Here is an 18,831-nt window from a genome sequence, read left to right as displayed (position 1 = left end):
ACTGAATTCTTAAGAACTGTGCCAGTGGAGTGTCATAGTGATGACACTCCTCTCACATTTCATGATACTCATCTTTTCTCTCTCCTCATACTATTAGTATATATTAGCAAATTTAATATCCATAACACTCTTATAACACTCCCACTGAGATTGGCCTTAGCGCGAACACTTGAGAAAGATACTAGGCTCACACGCAGAACTAGGACTATATGGCTTACACATTTCATCGGCCAGAAATATTGTACAAGGAGCATCGATCTTCACACGCCCACCGCAGCCAGCGCAATGCAGATCCTCCCCTTCTGCATGTGCATTGCCGCCATTGCTATGACTCCAATCCATCTGCAGAAGCTCCTGCAGAATCCAACTCTGGTCCGCCGCCGCTCAAACCCCCACTCATAGTCTGGGAAAGCGAGGATGGGGATTTCTCCGCCCCAGGCCCGCACGTCGTCTCCTCCAGGGGTGACACGGGCAGCGCCCCACACCCTCCACCATCGCCACCCCCATCTCGGCCTCCTCACCACCTAGCCGCCACCGGAGCAGGGCACCGGAAGCCTGCGTGCCCGCTAGGATGGCGGTGGCGGGGGCTTTTCTCTCGTCGGCCCAAGTTGCCCCCGCTCCGGCTGACGACTCACTGGAGCCGGGCATGGAGACGGCGGATCCGGTGCCCCCGGGGGCGGATCTACGCGGTGCGGCTGCCTGCGGGGGTCCTGCGCGCCATGCTCACGGCGGCACGTCTGGGCTTGCAGGGGGCTGCGCTGGCGGCGCGGCGGCCAGACATCGGGGCGGGGGCTGCGGCTCGTGCCCTGGCGGCTAGGGCCGCCGCCCTCAGTGGGAGGGCGGAGCCCTGGCAGCAGGTCGTCGGAGTCGGCAACGGCGTCGGCTTGTGCCGATGGTGGTGGCTGTGGACGGTTTGTGGCGGTGTTACGCGACAGGTGGAGTCTGGCCCGGCTCTGTGTGCTGCCTAGTCGGAGGGGGTGGCGGCCGACGCAGCATTGCGGCTGCCGCGTGCAGCCGGCGCGTCGACGCCCGTCTAATGAGGCTTCCGTGGGGCAGCGGGACACAGCGTTGAAGGTGTTGGATGGTGAGGGGTTCGGCTTCTTGGCCCGGCATCTGCGCTTGTGGGTTCTTGGGCGAAAGCTTGGATGACGACGACGCCGTCGGGTGCCGCTTTCCCTGTTGGGGGCGTCGTGTTTCCCCTGGCGTTGACATCCAAGGGAGAAATCCCAGTCCATTTGGGACGTGCGATTGTGGCGCCATTGGCGTCACTCCCTTCCTGAAGGCGTCACATTTTGGATTGTGTTGTGGCTTTGATGTCTCCCTGGACAGATGTTCTTGCTTCCTTGTGCTTTCGGTGTGGGTCTTGCAACGTGAAGTCGAAGCTGCTACGCGAGACATGGCTTAGCAACGATGACACGCGGCGATCCTCCCTGGAGCTAGGGGTCTACATCCGCTGGGGGTGAGGCGGGGGTTCATGATCGGAACTTGGAGCTGCTCTTCGCATGTCGAGCTTGGCAACGATAACTGGTTGCGGCCGCTTGCTTCGGATCCGTTGGTGGGTGGCTCGTGGGTGGCTTGCCATGGGAAGTCGGAGCTGCATAGCTTGCTCTATGCTCGGCAACGAGCCAAGGATGACCCATGGCGGTGCGTCGTGTTTGTGCTCAACCGTGTTGCGTGGGTTGGTTAGCCCCTCGGACGCCTCTTCGGCATCTTGTTGGGGTAACCTTTCTTGTATATAATTTCTTTCGTCTTAATTGAGCGGCAGAGCTCCTGCCTTTATGTTTAAAAAAACGAGGATGAGGATCGTGACGAGATGTGAACACGGAACGTGCGGTCACCACATTTGCTGCTCTGCTTCCGCCCCTCGACGGCTCCGCATGCCCGCCCTCCGCCAAGGAAGGGAAGCGATGTGGATGAGGATTGGGTGAGGGAGGCGGCAGAAATTTTCATGCGTGGAGAGAACAGGGACCGAAGCGTGATTAGCGGGCGGATACCACGGCGAGTAAGCGAGAGGGCGAGGTGAGAAAAAACTTTAGTTTTTGGCAGAAATATTCTTTAACATCCAATTTTTATGGGTCCAACGTGAGGGGCACCGGCGCACCGCGGACCCAATACAAGTGAGAAATGTTTCCAATTGTTTTTTATTTTTATAATATAAATTTAGGAGTAATAATAATATGCATAAGGTAGATATGTCTTATGGGCACGTACATGCTTCGAGTCTAGGATGAGGATAAGAGCAAGTATATAATAGAAAGATGTAAGAGGGCTACAATAGTTGCTACATCAGATTTGTGATGAGTACTCGTAGATGACAGAGAAGAAAAGCGGGCTGTTGGCCTATAACCGGTTAATGCATAGATTCCTAGAAGTTTTGTGAGAGAACAAGGTAGCCGGGCATTAATAATTTAGTGTACGTCTATAACTACACTACTATATGAGTGGGATTTTAGTTGGTTGTATAGGATGTACGCAAAAACATACTGCCCATTATCGCCTATATTATTAACCATGCTCTAAATCCAAACACTGAAGTTGGTCCAATAATTCAAAGTTGAGTAACAAACTTAAAATTCATGATATTTATACACGTAGAATTAATCAACACTCCTTGTGAAATACATACTATTATCTCTGTTCCAAATTATAATTTATTTATTTTTTTCTAATCCTAAGTTTGACTACTCATCTTATTAAAAAAATTGTACAAATATAGTCAAACTTAAGTCATTTTTGAAGAACTTTTATTAATAAAAGCAAGCCACAATAGAAGAAATAATATTTTGCATAATTTTTTTAATAAGACAAGTGGTAAAACTTGAGTAAAAAAATTAAACGGGTTATAATTTGGAACGGAGTGAGTACTTGCATTGTCTCCGGGAAGAACTAATGATGTCTGAAATCTACTTATGATCTATCAGCAGCCAAGGTTAGCACAGTTAACCAGCATCACCTGCTATAATCAATCAATTTTTTTATAATAACAAATCAATTTATTAATCTGTACTCTCTCAGTTCCAAAACTTATATATAATTCGTTTGACTTTTCTAACCCTAAGTTTAACCAAACATAATCAAATTTAAGAACCTTTTATATTAGTTAAGCAGTTGAGTCTATCTCCCGTCCTGAAATTTTGCTGACACATTAACGAACGGAGTAGTCGGTCGAGACATCTCTGTAGAAAAGTTTGTCGCTTTCGTTTGACCATCAGGACAGCTCGGCGGTATACTGGCGTTTTGACAAGTAGGAGTACTAGAAGGAGGGGCGGTCATGCATCTACGCTGCATTGGTGGATCTTCAATGTATCTTTCGCTGTCCCTTTGATAGTTTAACTCATGCATGCAGCATGCAGGTTTCCATTTCAACAGGGGAGTAAAAGTAAGTAGCTAGAGCAGAAATGGCGCCAAGGATAAGATACTATACAGTTAGATATGCGTGTGCTCTAGTACGGTCGAGCTTAATATATAAACACGTGCTGCAACAGGTAGATGGACCAAATGCATGATGGAATGACCGGCCGGTTGGTGGATTTGTGGAGACGAAGAAGAAGCAATGAAGGACCGCAAATAAAGACTGGGGCAGTAATCTGGTGGATTAACTGTCTGCAGCCAGCCGTCTGGGCGGTCTGGCTGTCTGCTGCTTCATTCATTCTGAGTGGTGGTGTGATCGATGGCAGCAGGAACAACTAACTGAAGCGATGGAGATTATTATCTGCATTCAGCTTCAGAACTAACCGCGCCCCTTGTATGAGGGAAGGAATGGAACGCTTGGCTACTACTAGCACAGTAGCACTGGTAGAGCATCAGCACGAAGGCGCTCCAATAGTCGATTCCATGGTGACCCGTTGCCGTCGGTGCCGCCGCCGAGCAGAGGGGTCCGATCCAATCATTCGCTGAAGAAAATAAAGGCAATGGGGGAGCTGACAAGGAAGAAAAGGAAACGTGATCCACGCGCAGTCGGCCTGCCTTGCCCATGCAGCTCCCCTCGCCTAGTGTCGGCACCAGGGTTCACCTTTTCGGTTGGAAAGACCGAAATTTCGGTGATTTTTTTCGTTTTCAGTGAACACCGGGATATGAATTTCGGTCCGGAAAATTTGTGATTTCGATTTCAAATTCAAAAGTATGAAAGTCAAACTTTAGTTAAAAAAACAAAATTCGCTACAGTGAAAACGAAATTATGAACCCTGGTCGTCGCGCAGGGTTCTCGATCCGGCCAAGCCGCCCTGCATACGGTCTCCGTAGAACCCTCTGCTACTAGTCCAGTCCTATTGCCAGTGCCAGTGCCAGTGCCAGTTCCACATACCGTGCGTGGAGCCAGCAGAGCCGCGCAGGCAGCTGCCAAGCAGTCAAGAGCATGGGAGTCTAGAAGGGACATGAAGGGTGTGTTTAGTTGATGAAAAAATTTGAGTTGTGGTACTTAAACATATTTCATTGTTATTTAATAAATAATGTCCAATTATGAATTAATTAGACTTAAAAGATTCATTTCGTGGTAATCAGTTAGACTGTGTAATTAATTATTATTTTCAACTGTATTTAATGTCTCATGTATTTGTCCAAAGATTTGATTTGACGAATACAGTAGAAAATATTTCAGGAACTAAACACCCCCGAAAAAGCGCCGGTGCTCGGCCCCTGATCCACATCCACTGCACCGTGAACCGAACCACTTTTTACCTATCCAAATCCAATGTTCAGTGCTCAACGTCGTCGGCCTCCGTCGCTCGCGTCCCTCTCCGCTAATTTTTTGTAGTACTCCAACTCCATAGGAGTACTTTTTTTACGTACCAGTACCAGGGCAGGCCGGGTCGGCCGGGGCCCCTCGCCGTCTCGTCCTCCACTCTCCTACCTGCCTCTTGCCTCGCTCCAGAAGCGACAAAACCAGCTCATTCACTTATCCGTTCATTCAACGTCCCTTCTTCCTGCATCTGCTACTCGCGGTTGAGGAGAGCACCCGATTCAACGGCAAGGAAGGAACACGTGGGTCCAAATTCCAACCAATCGAGCGGGGTCACTTGCATGCGAGCGGACCATTTTCTTCTCCCTTTGCAAATAATAAAACATCCCTTGGCTCCGCTCCATTCGTTCCCCTCCCAAGCTGGAAATAATAAAACGCCAAGGCTGCAAGAGACAGGAGAAGAAACAATGTCGACAGATTATATATATATATAGGGGTGGATTTAAGGGGGCTAGGGGGGCTCTAGCCCACCTACTGCCCAAATTTCTATTGAAATCAAGGGAGAAATATGAGAGAGAAAAAGAAAAAAAGGTGAAGAAATGAGTAGAGATAGGGAGGAGGAAGAACCAAACCCCCTCTAAGTTGAAAATCTACTTCCGCCACTGTATATATATATATATCCTCCCATTCATCGCACCCAAGCAAGCAAGTGCGCAAGCAAGCGAGGGAATGGGAAGAAAGCAGGAGGAACGCGTGCTGCCGCGGGGCGGCGCCATTCACATCACAGGCCGCAGGCCCCGCCACCACGTGACGACAACTGGGGTGCGGGTGGAAACGTTGCATTCGCACGGCCCACCACGCGAGCAAAACGTGCCCTGTGCTCCCCCACCCCCAGTGCCGTGAAGCTTCCGCGCGCTCGCATCCTCACCTCCTCCCGGAGATGGACGCGCTTAGCTTAAACATCAGATATCTCATTCCGCTACGAGTACACGCGACGCTGCCCTTTTATATATATATATATATATATATACTCCACCATCCCTTGGCCATGTTTGGTTTACGTGATGAAATTATTTTACAAAAAGACGAATGTGTGCATGAAGTACTAAACGAAGTTTATTTGCGAAATCTTTTTATGAATGAGTGTAAATTCTCGAGATGAATCTAATAAGTCAAGTTTCACCATAATTGGCGACAGTGATGCTACAGTAACCGCGCCTAATAATCCCTGACCATACGGTCAAAAGCCTCATTAACTACAGTAACTGCTACAATATCATAGTTTTTAAGGTGATTCGGTAATTAGACTTCATTTAGTACCTTTAACTAGTGGTCAAAGCTGCTAAAAGTTTTCATAATTTTTTTTTACCCTCTAACCAAACATGGCCCTTGCTTAGCGTCCACAATGGAGAAGAAAAGCAGTCCATAGCCAATAAACAATTCATTCAGCTAATATTTATACGTCGTGCAACCAGCTCATAAAACTGTCCATAGTCTAAGGTGCCCATATGCATATGACAGCTCATAAAAGATAAACAGATATTAGTCTCTCTCTCCTCACTCACTACTCTCTCTCTCTCAAGGATAAACAAACAATGCCACTGCAAATTCATGATCAGTAGCGGACGCAGAGTTTAAAGTCGGGGGGCTTGGTTCTTCTCTTCATCTCCACTCATTTCTTCTCGTTTTCTTCATCTTTTTTCTCTTTTCTTCTCATTTTCTCTTTGATTTCAATGGACTTTTGAGCAGTAGGGGGGCTAGAGCCCCCTAGCTCCCTTGTAAATCCGCCCATGTTCATGATGATACTTTAACCTCGTCTAGTGCATGATATTTTGAGAGTTTAGGACATTGTACATCCCATAATCATGCAATTCAATATTAAGTGTTTTAAATTTTTAAAAATTTTGCCTTCTTCTGTAACAGTGTTATGCGCCTTCCATCACCAGCTTGTCATTCGATAGTAAATACTCCAGTTCATGGCCCCCATCCCCTTGTCACTTCATTAAGAAAAAGTGCAACATGACATCTCAATCCTCAAACCATTTCTATATTTTGTGATGAGAAGTGAGCATTAGCGCAAACAAATTAAATTCAAAACACTCTATATTCAGTTACTACTATTTTCAATTGCACGTGCCTCCTCAATCCCCATACATTTGTTTATAATGGAGATAGTGCCAATGTGGTTGACATATAAGTATAGTCATTCACGTGAACTCATACCATATTTTACGAGGAGTTAGCATTATTGCCAAGCGCAAACAAAATAGCTTATAACATTCTATTTTATGCTATCACCGTCACTAATAATTGACGTTTAAAATTTTATTTTCCTGCCTTATGCATTTTTAAATCAAATATACACTATCTGCCAAAGGCATTGTAAAGGTGCTAAGCATGCGTCCTCTATCACCGGCTTGTTGAAATCAATCCTAAATCCTCTGAGTGGGGACCCTCATCCTCGTTGCTTTCTTAAAAAAAAAATATTACCAAGGTTCTTCTTCCTGGGGTGAGCGTAGCGTTTGCGCGTGGAATCCAAAAGTGCGTGAATGGGTAGTGGCCAAGTTGCGCTGGAGCGGATTAGAGTAATCGCGGGCCGCGACAGCGACCCGGCGGCCACCTGCCTCGCCCAACTGGCCCCCCATGCTAATCAACACAAACCTCCAGATCGCCGGATCATCACGCCCGATCCGCGTTAAAATTTTATATACACCCCACGCATCCGTTTCGCTCCGTAAACTAATAAGGCAAGCTAAACACGTGAACGGGGGACGGACGGTCAGGATTTTGGGGCAGGTGTTAGAGCCTGTTCGGCTGATCGTATGAATAGTATAGTACTGGTAGAATAAATAGTATTTTGTGAGAAAAAATAAATCAAAACAAATCGAGACAAGTTATGACCAGGGTTAACCTTACCGACCGGTCCGGCCAAACCGGCGCGGTCCGGTACCGGTATACCGGTCCGATTTGGCCGGAAACCGGTCGGTACCGGTGGAATTCAAATTTGAATTCAAATTTCACAGTTCAACCGGTTCGTACCGGTATACCGGTCGGTTTGACCGGTTTACCGGTCGGATTGACCGGTAACCAGCCAAATTCAATTTTTTTTCTTTTTTCTTTTAAATTCAAATGCCCGCAAAGTATACTAAATGAATGTTTGTATAACATGTTTTAGTCTAAATGAACCCTCCAATCTTTTTTTTACTACTTTTACATTGTATTTGTATACTTTTATATGCACGTTTTTTTGTTTAACTTCAAATCCCCGCAAACTATACTAAATGAACGAATTTTTGAGAAAATTTGACACCATTAGATCCGTCGCACCTTGAAGTATTTTTAGGAATTTTTTGAGAGTTTTTATTTTTTTTAATTTAAATTTGAATTTTGAATTTGGACCGGTTTGGTACCGGTCCAAATCGAAACCGGACTGAATCGGTTTGACCGGTAACCGATCAAACCGGACGGTTCCCACCGGTTCGGTGAACCTAGTCGACAAACCTAACAGATCGCTTCCTCTCCCCTTCGTCGTCCTCCTCCCCGCCGCTTCTGGGCCTTATTTATTCGGCTGCCTGCTGCGTGGGCCCGCCGATGGAGGACTTTCCTCCTACAACGCTCTCTCACTGCGCGTGGGCCAGCCTGCTCTCGCCCCACCGCAGCGGTGAAGCGAGAGCCTCGGGTCTAGTCAACGGTCAAACAAAGGCGGCTGGATTTTTTTCTTCAAGTTAAAAAAGCCGGCTGGGTTATCTCCCATGTTCTCTCACTCTCTACCACTACCAGTGGCGGTACCAGTCGAGCGCGAGGCCACGCTGCTCCCTCACCCCCTCCCCACGTGCCGCATGCGGCTAGAGCACGCGAGTGATCTTTTAAAAAAAAAAGCTTGTAAATTGTAATGCTCCACCTGGGCCATGGAATATACATGGTGTTTAATTGAAACATGCAAGCGTGTGCTAATAGAATACTTATATTGGCGATTATCTATGGATAAATTCGTTGCATTCTAAAAATCTAGAAAAAAAGGATTACAGATCGTGCTAAGGAGAAAAGGATTTGGATCATGATCCCATGCAACAGAAGAGCTATCTGGCTTTTTTTTTAAAAAAATGTAGCTCTCACAGAGTAATGGTGTTAGGTCATGCGTCTCCTCTTCTTCATCGTACCAATTGTGGTACTCTAGTAGGCTCATAAAGGAGAGGAACCGGTGTGCAATTTGACTACTTATCTGTGGAACGCATGCATGGTGATAATGTCCTGTACAATCAACTAAAATCCTTTGCAAAAACACTTCTTTTTTTGCGAGCACGTTAATCCTATGTGTCTTCTGGCTTTGATACCATGTCCTTTTACCACAAATACATAAGCATATTCTCTTGCACGTTTTTCTTTCTTTGCTGCTGTCCAACCTAGTAATTTTCTATACATTTTCATATGCATATAATTAACCAAGGTCTCGTAGTGATAGAGTATTACCAACAATATCTATAATTATCGAGTCGACTTTTTTTGAATGTGGAAATTTCGCAATTCTTGTGATCCAGGACACATTCGCATGTCCTATGTCCTCCCCCACAGCATCTACACCATATTTGGAGCTCCAGTACATTCTCGCGTGAAAAATGCCTAGGCCCCCTTGATGATATATATCCCGTTTCAGGAAACTTATGCCAACAAGAAACAAAGAGGAGTGGTTAAATCTAAAATGGCATGATCACCGCATATGCAAAACAAGAAACAAAGAGGAGTGGTTAGATCCCAAAATGGCATGATCACCGCATATGCAAAACAAGGAACAAAGAGCAGTGGTTTAAATAAAAAATGGCATCAACAACATTTTAGATTGCTTTTACTACAATTCGAATAGGTCTATATGTCATATAATAGGTTTGGTGAAATGCATAGTTACAATGGCCAATGGCACCGGAAAATACCATTAAAAGCATGCGATTCTTATGTATCAAAGCATCTTCTCCAATGCATTGATTGCCTCTAAGGAACAAGAACAAGATCTTCCATATATATATATCATCACAACTCAACATGTTCTTATGCGAAAAGTTGGCAATTCAATCTAGGAAATCGCATGCTCCACCCCTTCCTTTGCTCCCATCCATATATAGCTGGTGCCTACCGTGTTCGCGTACATAATTTATTACTTATTAATCCCTCTAATACCTAGATCCTGAAAATATATTATACATAGTAAGAAAAATAGACAGCTGTTCTAGGCAAATTTGATATTCTCTTCACCATTAAGTTGCTACTTTGTCAAGCTCATCGATATCCGATATCTTTCAGCTAATATTATCTCGGATTGCTTTGGTTACTATTGAGATCTTGCTGTAAATCGTAGAATAGGGATCCTCTGTGCGAATAGCTTTGGTGAAATCTATGGCGACAGTGATCCAATGACACCTTGAAAATATCTTTTAAGATTCTTACGTATCAAAGCATTTCCTCCAATTCATTCATTACCTCTAAGAACGACAAGAACAAGAGATCTACCGTATATATCTTCACAACTCAAACATTTTATTTTATTATACGATACGCATGTTCAACCCCTCCTTTAGTCCCATCCTATATATAGATGGCGGCCGGTGGTATTCCCGGCCGTGCACCGCGGATCCAAAAAATATAATTAGGGGCCGTTTAGTTCCCAAAAATTTTCACCTCCCCTTTGAAACACATGTATGAAGCACTAAATGTAATTAAATAATAAAATTAATTACACAATTTGGATGTACACGACGAGACGAATCTTTTGAGCCTAATTAGGGCATGATTAGTCATAAGTGCTACAGTACCCACATGTGCTAATGATGCGGTCAAAGGGCTCAAAAGATTCGTCTTGCGGTTTCCAAGTGAGTTCTGAAATTAGTTTTTTAATTAGTGTTCGAAAAGCCCTCCCGACATCTGGTCAAACATTGATGGGACACCCAAAAATATTGTTTCAACCAAAAGAAGAAAAAAATAGTCAGCTGTTGCATGCAAACCTGGCATTATAGTATATCTTCACAATTAAAATCACCAGCTTTGCAAGGATATCAATACCCATTGTTTTCCTGCAGGTAGCATTATCTTATGCCGAAAGTTTAAGCAACGAGGTCCAGCCAATACACATGCCCACGCGCTTCCTCTCCTATCCATCCATATTTCCCCACGTGTAACCACGGAGGCAAAACCAGCCACCCATGACAAATGGGTCCCGCCGCTGCGGCCACAGGCGCCCACTGACAAAAGGGGCCCACCTCGCAGGAGGAGGCTACAAACCCGGGGGTGACACAAACGCGGGCCCCTGAATTTTAGGTTTATACCCTCCTAAAATCGACCCCTCGACGAATTCCCCCCGCTACTATTTGGCGCCGCGCAGGCCCCCTGCCGCCCCCTCGGTGGGGAGATGTTTCCGGATTTGCCCTCGGCACGCGAGCAGGGAGCGGGACCCGCGGCAGGGGCGTTTTCGGGTTTGTGCCCCTAATCCCACGGATTCCGCGTTCTAAACCGTTTCTTTCGCTTTCCCCCTCTCGGCCTCCTCCGTTCTCCACCCACCGTTTTTCTCCACCCTCCTGGCCTCCCTCTTCCTTGTCCACCTCGCCCTCCTCCTCCTGCTCGGCGGCTCATGAACCTGTGGACGGACGACAACGCCTCCATGATGGAGGCCTTCATGGCCTCTGCCGACCTCCCCGCCTTTCCCTGGGCCGGCGCCTCGTCGGCCGCCGCCACGCCGCCGCCGCCGCCGCCGCAGGCGCCGCCGGCGATGATGGCGCCGGGCTTCAACCAGGACACGCTGCAGCAGCGGCTGCAGGCCATGATCGAGGGCTCCAGGGAGACCTGGACCTACGCCATCTTCTGGCAGTCCTCCGTGGACGCCGCCACCGGCGCCTCGCTGCTCGGCTGGGGGGACGGCTACTACAAGGGCTGCGACGACGACAAGCGCAAGCAGAGGCCGCTCACGCCCGCCGCCCAGGCCGAGCAGGAGCACCGCAAGCGCGTGCTCCGCGAGCTCAACTCGCTCATCTCCGGCGCCGCCGCCGCCCCCGACGAGGCCGTCGAGGAGGAGGTCACCGACACCGAGTGGTTCTTCCTCGTCTCCATGACGCAGTCCTTCCTCAACGGCTCGGGCCTCCCGGGGCAGGCGCTCTTCGCCGGCCAGCCCACCTGGATCGCCTCCGGCCTCTCCGCCGCGCCGTGCGAGCGCGCGCGCCAGGCCTACAACTTCGGCCTCCGCACCATGGTCTGCGTCCCCGTCGGCACGGGGGTGCTCGAGCTCGGCTCCACCGACGTCGTCTTCCAGACCGCCGAGAGCATGGCTAAGATCCGCGCACTCTTTGGGGGCGGAGGCGGAGCAGGGGGCGGCTCGTGGCCGCCCGTGCAGCCGCCGGCGCCGCCGCAGCAGCCCGCGCCCGGAGCGGACCAGGCGGAGACGGACCCCTCCGTGCTCTGGCTCGCCGACCCGGTCATGGACATCAAGGATTCCCTGTCGCACCCGTCGGCCGAGATCTCCGTCAGCAAGCCGCCGCCGCCGCCGCCCCAGATCCACTTCGAGAACGGGAGCACGAGCACGCTCACGGAGAACCCCAGCCCCTCCGTGCACGCGCCCCCTCCCCCGCCGGCGCCGGCTGCCGCGCCACCGCAGCGGCAGCACCAGCAGAACCAGGGCCCCTTCCGCCGGGAGCTCAACTTCTCCGACTTCGCGTCCAATCCCTCCTCCATGGCGGCGGCCCCGCCCTTCTTCAAGCCCGAGTCCGGCGAGATCCTCAGCTTCGGCGCCGACAGCAACGGCCGGAGGAACCAGTCGCCGGCGCCCCCCGCCGCCACAGCCAGCCTGACCACCGCGCCCGGGAGCCTCTTCTCGCAGCACACGGCGACCCTGACGGCCGCCGCGGCGAACGACGCGAAGAACAACACCACCACCAACAACAACAAGCGCTCGATGGAGGCCACATCCCGCGCCAGCAACACCAACCACCACCCGGCGGCGACGGCGAACGAGGGCATGCTGTCCTTCTCGTCGGCGCCGACGATGCGGCAGTCGACGGGCACGGGCGCGCCGGCCAAGTCGGAGTCGGACCACTCGGACCTGGACGCCTCGGTGCGCGAGGTGGAAAGCAGCCGCGTGGTGGCGCCGCCGCCCGAGGCGGAGAAGCGGCCGCGCAAGCGCGGGCGGAAGCCGGCCAACGGCCGGGAGGAGCCGCTGAACCACGTCGAGGCGGAGCGGCAGCGGCGCGAGAAGCTCAACCAGCGCTTCTACGCGTTGCGCGCGGTGGTGCCCAACGTGTCCAAGATGGACAAGGCGTCGCTGCTCGGCGACGCCATCTCCTACATCAACGAGCTCCGCGGCAAGCTGACGGCGCTCGAGTCGGACAAGGACACGCTGCACGCGCAGATCGAGGCGCTCAAGAAGGAGCGCGACGCGCGGCCGGCCCCGCACGCCGCCGGGCACGACGCCGGGCCGCGGTGCCACGCGGTAGAGATCGACGCCAAGATCCTGGGGCTGGAGGCCATGATCCGCGTGCAGTGCCACAAGCGCAACCACCCGTCGGCGCGGCTCATGACGGCGCTGCGCGAGCTGGACCTGGACGTCTACCACGCCAGCGTCTCCGTCGTCAAGGACCTCATGATCCAGCAGGTCGCCGTCAAGATGGCCAGCCGCATCTACTCACAGGAGCAGCTCAACGCCGCCCTCTACAGCCGCCTCGCGGAGCCGGGCGCCGCCATGGGCAGGTAATTAGGGATCTCACCTCACCTGGGGCAGCCAGATATCATAGGGACGATACCGTTACCGTTACCGCAACCGGATTGTTTGTCGCCGTCGTCACCTCCATGGTCACAACACAATAGCTGCTGGAGAGATTCGCGAGGAGGAAGACGACCATGACGACGGTGTTGTTGTTGTAAACTTTAGAAGGGAGGATGGATGAGGGGTGATACTTAGCTGCTGCTGCTGCTGCGGTTGTTCATCTTCTTCTTGTGTTTTTGCTAGTAGCGTGTTACTAATTAGCAGGATTGAGCAATCAGCAGGCGTCCATCCATCCTTGTTAATTACCTACCTGTATTGTTGTTATGAGCCGCGATGATGGATCGATCGATCGACGCTAGCGTTGGTTGAATCAGAAACTGTATATAGGATGGGTTGATCGTCTTTGTACCGGGCGCACGATGATGCCCTGATACGTATTTTACACCAGGATCTCGCCTGAAAATGGAGTCGCTTTTTTGATCTCGCAACAACTGTCTTGGTTGGTTTACCATCAGTTCTTGTTGAAACTCTGAATCACATGTTCCTGCTGAAGCTCTTGATGGATCATGCCGTTGTCTCTTGACTGATCGATTGATCTTATTGTCTGTGTTTCTGTTACCATTTGACGAGCTTAAAGGTTGCGGTCGTGTCACCTGCCTGGGCGTGCTTGAGTTTTTAACACGAGCGACAGTAGGATTTGCACATGACATGATGGGGACACCATGGGAGCAGGGGGCATGTGAGTTGGGTGGATTTCGCCAGCACGTGCAAGCACTAGGGATGAAGGGGGGAGTTAGGCGAGGGAAGGAGGAGAAGCAACTTTTCCCATATCTATAAAATATAAAAATGGGGGGAAGCCACTTGCTTGGCCCATGAACTTGCAGGAAATTCACATGGAGCACCACGGTTTCCGCATGAATTAAAAAAGATGCACAAAAGTCCTGTATTGGGACTCGAGAACGGGGGGCCCTTGACTTGCAAAAAACGATTATCCAGTGGCCAGCCCCTGCCTAATGGCTATGGAACGCATGTACTCCTGTGAAGCAATCACACGTCACGAGTGATGTCATTGTGGTAGCCATGGGTGAGGCAAGGGCGCAAACCACATCACATATTCACATGTCCGTTTTTATATATCTAAACATATCCTTTTATTTTAGTGCTAGCGATTGTTTTTATTTGGTATTTTTTTTAGTTTCCTCTGCGTCGGCCGGGCTTGTTTCCTGGAGGGGGCAAGAGTGGCGTGCGGCTTTGCTTATCGCGCATGTGCCTTTAACTAACACCAGCCCGGGCCGGCCATCACTAGCGAACAAAAGGAGCTTTGCTGTTTGCTTGCCTCCCCAGCCCGTCTCCATTCCACATGCACCTCCTCAGCCATGCCGCGGACTCAAGGATTGGGAGCAAGCTCCACTTTTGCTTACGGCCTTGTACAGAAGCTCTAATCATTCTAGAATTTTTTTGCCTTCTATGACACTAGTTCTAAATTTTACTCCCAAATTGATGCTGCCATCAGTTCTGTTATTATCTTCCATTAGTACATGAACAAGTAGATCAAATTACCCATGAGGAAAAAAAAAAAGACAAGACCCAGATGCTCCCGGCCTCATCCCAGTATCCTACCTCTGTCCCATGCCTCCCTCCCTCCCCTGCTATCCCTCACAATACCTAGCTAGAATGGATGCGGTGGATAATAAGTAATCTGGGTAAAACATTTGGGCAGTGAAATTTTGGGTCAAGAGTTGGGAGTCAAGAAAGAATACAAGACCATTTTTTCTCTAGACCAATGCATGTGAATCAATCTGATCGTCCAGATGTATTCTTCTAAAAAATACTCCTAACAATTAAACATACATCAATATAATGACCTATGCTTGGATATGAAAGATCTTAATAGACTGAAAACATCTGGCACCAGTGGTCTAGTGGTAGAATAGTACCCTGCCACGGTACAGACCCGGGTTCGATTCCCGGCTGGTGCAAAACTTTTTTTTCCACATCAAATCCGTTTTGATTTATTCATTCTTTGGGCGTATCTATTTTGATTCACTTTCGAGTTGAAATTCAACTGCAGCGAAAGGTTGTGCTTTGTAACATCTCAGCAAACCATTTACAAATTGAACTCCAAGCAAAGAAGTGTTTTGGTACAAAGAGTGTTTTGGTACAAAGAAAAATCCTTGGGCACGAAGCTGGAGTAGAGCACGCATTACAACTAAAAATATATAAGGTCACACAAAACACAATACGGGTCAAACGGACAAAAAGCATCCATATCCTCACGTCGTGTCAAGAAGACCATGTAATCCAGAAAAGTTAAGGTATCCACCCAGCAAAGGATCGATACACATTTCCAGCTCGAGTATTCTATGGACATCTATATTACAGAAAAGGAGCATGTGCTTTACATGTGTACAAGGAACAACAAACGCAAAACCGACCCCTATGTAATGGAAAACTGTACATGCTATGTACTGAAATGCAGCCTCTGACAAGCTGCTCTTTGGTGGGGTATGGAGGCGCGGGCTGTATTTTGCTTCTGTAACAAGGCTAGTTATGTTCTTCACTCTACAAATCATACCAATTTCAAATGGACATATCTCCAAAAGCCACTGTGATTAATGATTTTTGTTTTTCGCGCTACGAATGATGGTAAGAATGCCGTCCACTTGGATTTGAAGGAGCTGATGGGGGAGAGGGAGATGAAGATGGTAGCCGGACCAATGCTGGTTGAGGCGGGGGTGCTGTAAGGGCATAGGTGAGTCTTGATGACGAATTCTCGATGAGCCCAGCAACTCCAGCAGCAGAGGACTGTGCGTTTGATGGGAGGAATAGATCATGCTTCTGGTCCTTGTAAGCACCCCATACCTACACAACAGGAAATTGATACTCAAACCACTATTTCTTTCATTTTCTGTTTGGCCAATCACTCATCATGATCACAGATGTAGTTTTCCAGATCCTAAAGATTTTCAGGGAATTGTGCTGCGCAGGGGAGTTACTTACATCAGAAGAATTCAGGACTTCACGAACTCTAGCACAGTGTGCACCTTCTGTTGCAAATGCATGAAGCACCTGTGTAAATCAAACAGGACAGGGAGTACAAGCCTTGAGAGTTGAGATTGATGAGGCCATATAACGGGCAGAACTAAATGCATCAAGAATAATAATAAAAAACTAGTACAATCAAACAGTTCTATGCTCTGAAGATTTATTTAATTTTTTAAAAAACACAATGCCTACTCACAGGAAATATATCTGTCCAATTCTTGTCTGAATACTTCGTGAATTTTGAAGTTCAAAACATTCCAGGCTACGCAAAAAATGCTGAATGTACAATTTCTCTACAAGTTATAGATACCCAAAACAAGAAAAAAGGATATTGGTCCCAGTTGGCTATATCATATGCCTATAGAACTTTTGCAATGGGTCCAATTTGTTTTTCTTTTCTTGGGAGTTACAATTCCATGTTCTATTGCATCGATCTCATGTTTTAATATACTAATATGTTTTAATATACTAACAGTCACCTCCACTGCCAAAACACGCCCAATCGAAGCCTCTGATTCATTCCACTTCATCTGATTACAGAGTCCCTGTCTTCCACCAGCACGCCAATCAAGAATACCAAGGAGCACTTCAACAAGACCAACCCTGTTTTGTTTCATTATCAAATACATGACAAAGCTTAGCCATTGCAAGACTTGATTCCAAGAAAGACTAGGTTGAGTGAATACACAAACAAGCAAACAAGCAAGCTTTTGGACTTCTGGATATCATTTCGTTTGCTTTTAAGTCTTAAAAATTTGGCACAGACTGATTTAAATAGAAATAAGAGGTTAACAATATTTGATGTCAGCAGGGACACAAAGTCAACAAAAATGAAGCGTTAACTAATTTTATAAACGAGGAAAAATAGGCATGACCTGAGATACCACAGAATACTTTGATTTACCATATTAAATTAAACTCAAACAATTTCAGCCCCTCACAAGTAAATTAACGATTTTGAATTGTGTAACTTCATATGCATCTTTTGCATGTCTATATAATGTGCCAACACCTATAGCCATTAAACTTCTTTTTTGGGAAAATTTAAAGTCTATAGTTTTACAAATGTTTTTGACAGAAATTTTAGCTTTTAGGACAAGTTCACATGATATGCACTATATTGGCATTTTCAGCAGCTTACTTTAGCCCCTGGGCAACAAGAGCATCACGAGCTCGATTACCAGCACCGACTACACGCTTTAATGTTTCCAATGCCAGTATACTTCCACCTTGCCACCCAATTGCTTTCATAAGCAGTGGTACAACCTGCATGTCAGTTCAAGCAAGAAAAGATTATGGTGCCACAATGTACTATGTATTGATCATACAGGAATACAGAATGCTTATTGAGTTCCCCTAAACAGTAGAGAAAATTTATTGATTTCCATGATGTCAAGTCAAGAATTTAAAAAAGGATGCAAGTATTAGTGTTCTAAAAGCAGTAAATGGCAGGGTGGCTCCTAGGGCCAACCGGCCAAGGTAGGCAAGCCAAGCCAATTTTTGAAACAGTGGTATAAATAGTCTCTGTGGAAGTTAAAGAGATAATTCTGCAGTCAGACTGATAAAAGATGCCAGAAGTGAAATCATCACATTAACAGGCTTAAATTTTAATCTGAATTCTGAGCATTACAGGTTCTAACATGATAATTACATTTCAAATCGCTGATTCTAGTATCAAAAAAAAATTATCACAGGAAACCTATTAGAAGAAAGTCAAATCACAAAAGCAGTCACCCTGTTGCATCAACAAAACCAAAAAAAAAACACTGCTCAAAAGATAGAACATGCATTACCCAGAAAGAGTTATTAAAATATAAAGAAGTCAAATAATTGGATACCTGAGGAGTTCCTGCGCTTGTTGCTGCCATAGCTTCTGCACAAGTTGTGCTAGATGCAAGCTGATGTAATACACGCAAACAACTAAGGCGAACACGTTCTTGTGGAGTCTGCACATTGGCCTCAGGTTGACCTGAATTGTCATGTTCACTAGGTTCTGCCTGCGATCCACTTGTTGCCTGCCCAGATGCCATACTCTCCCTTCTTCCCTCATAGGCCATAGCTGCAACAAGCTTTGGAACATAACCTAGATAACCGACATGGTCTGAAAGGGCCGGATGAACTCGTAGTAAGGAGACTAATGCTGCGGACAGCAGCAAAGGAAGCTCTGGATCAACAGCATGTGCTTCATAATGTGTAGCAGCAACAGAGGAGACATACTGATCTAGCAGTCCTTCAAGAAATCTTTTAGGATTTCTCAGTGGAAACTTGGGATCCTTTAGGAAAAGTCTTACATAAATTCCACCAACCTGAATTTGCGAAGCATAACATATTAGCCAGGGTTACAGAAATATGGTACGCAGGAATAAAAATG

General features: G+C 47.7%; 2 protein-coding genes and 1 non-coding gene across 4 annotated transcripts in view; 2 read left to right on the top strand and 1 right to left on the bottom strand.

Annotated features, from left to right (window-relative positions):
- Positions 1-11,194: 11,194 nt before the first annotated feature.
- LOC120651567 (transcription factor MYC2-like) lies at positions 11,195-13,926 on the top strand. Its single transcript, XM_039929093.1, has one exon. It carries the CDS (start codon positions 11,295-11,297, stop codon positions 13,401-13,403), a length of 2,109 nt encoding a protein of 702 aa, XP_039785027.1. The 5' UTR covers positions 11,195-11,294; the 3' UTR covers positions 13,404-13,926.
- A 1,397-nt stretch (positions 13,927-15,323) lies between these two features.
- On the top strand, positions 15,324-15,394 carry TRNAG-GCC. The gene has a single exon. It is a non-coding gene; the product is annotated as a tRNA-Gly (tRNA).
- A 237-nt stretch (positions 15,395-15,631) lies between these two features.
- LOC120651565 (dnaJ homolog subfamily C GRV2-like) overlaps positions 15,632-18,831 on the bottom strand; it is a 34,189-nt gene continuing 30,989 nt past the window's right edge. For both annotated transcript variants that reach the window (XM_039929091.1, XM_039929092.1), the window contains 5 exons: positions 18,299-18,766; positions 17,602-17,726; positions 16,940-17,063; positions 16,416-16,484; positions 15,632-16,277 (listed from right to left, as the gene is read on the bottom strand). In XM_039929091.1, the coding sequence (XP_039785025.1) occupies positions 16,050-16,277; positions 16,416-16,484; positions 16,940-17,063; positions 17,602-17,726; positions 18,299-18,766 (1,014 nt within the window). In that variant the 3' untranslated portion in view covers positions 15,632-16,049. The remainder of the gene's footprint in view (positions 16,278-16,415; positions 16,485-16,939; positions 17,064-17,601; positions 17,727-18,298; positions 18,767-18,831) is intronic.

Source organism: Panicum virgatum, chromosome 9K (genome assembly GCF_016808335.1).
Source record: "Panicum virgatum strain AP13 chromosome 9K, P.virgatum_v5, whole genome shotgun sequence".
Taxonomy (NCBI): Eukaryota; Viridiplantae; Streptophyta; class Magnoliopsida; order Poales; family Poaceae; genus Panicum; species Panicum virgatum.
Note: the sequence above shows the minus strand (reverse complement) of the source record. Positions and strands in the feature narration are given on the sequence as shown.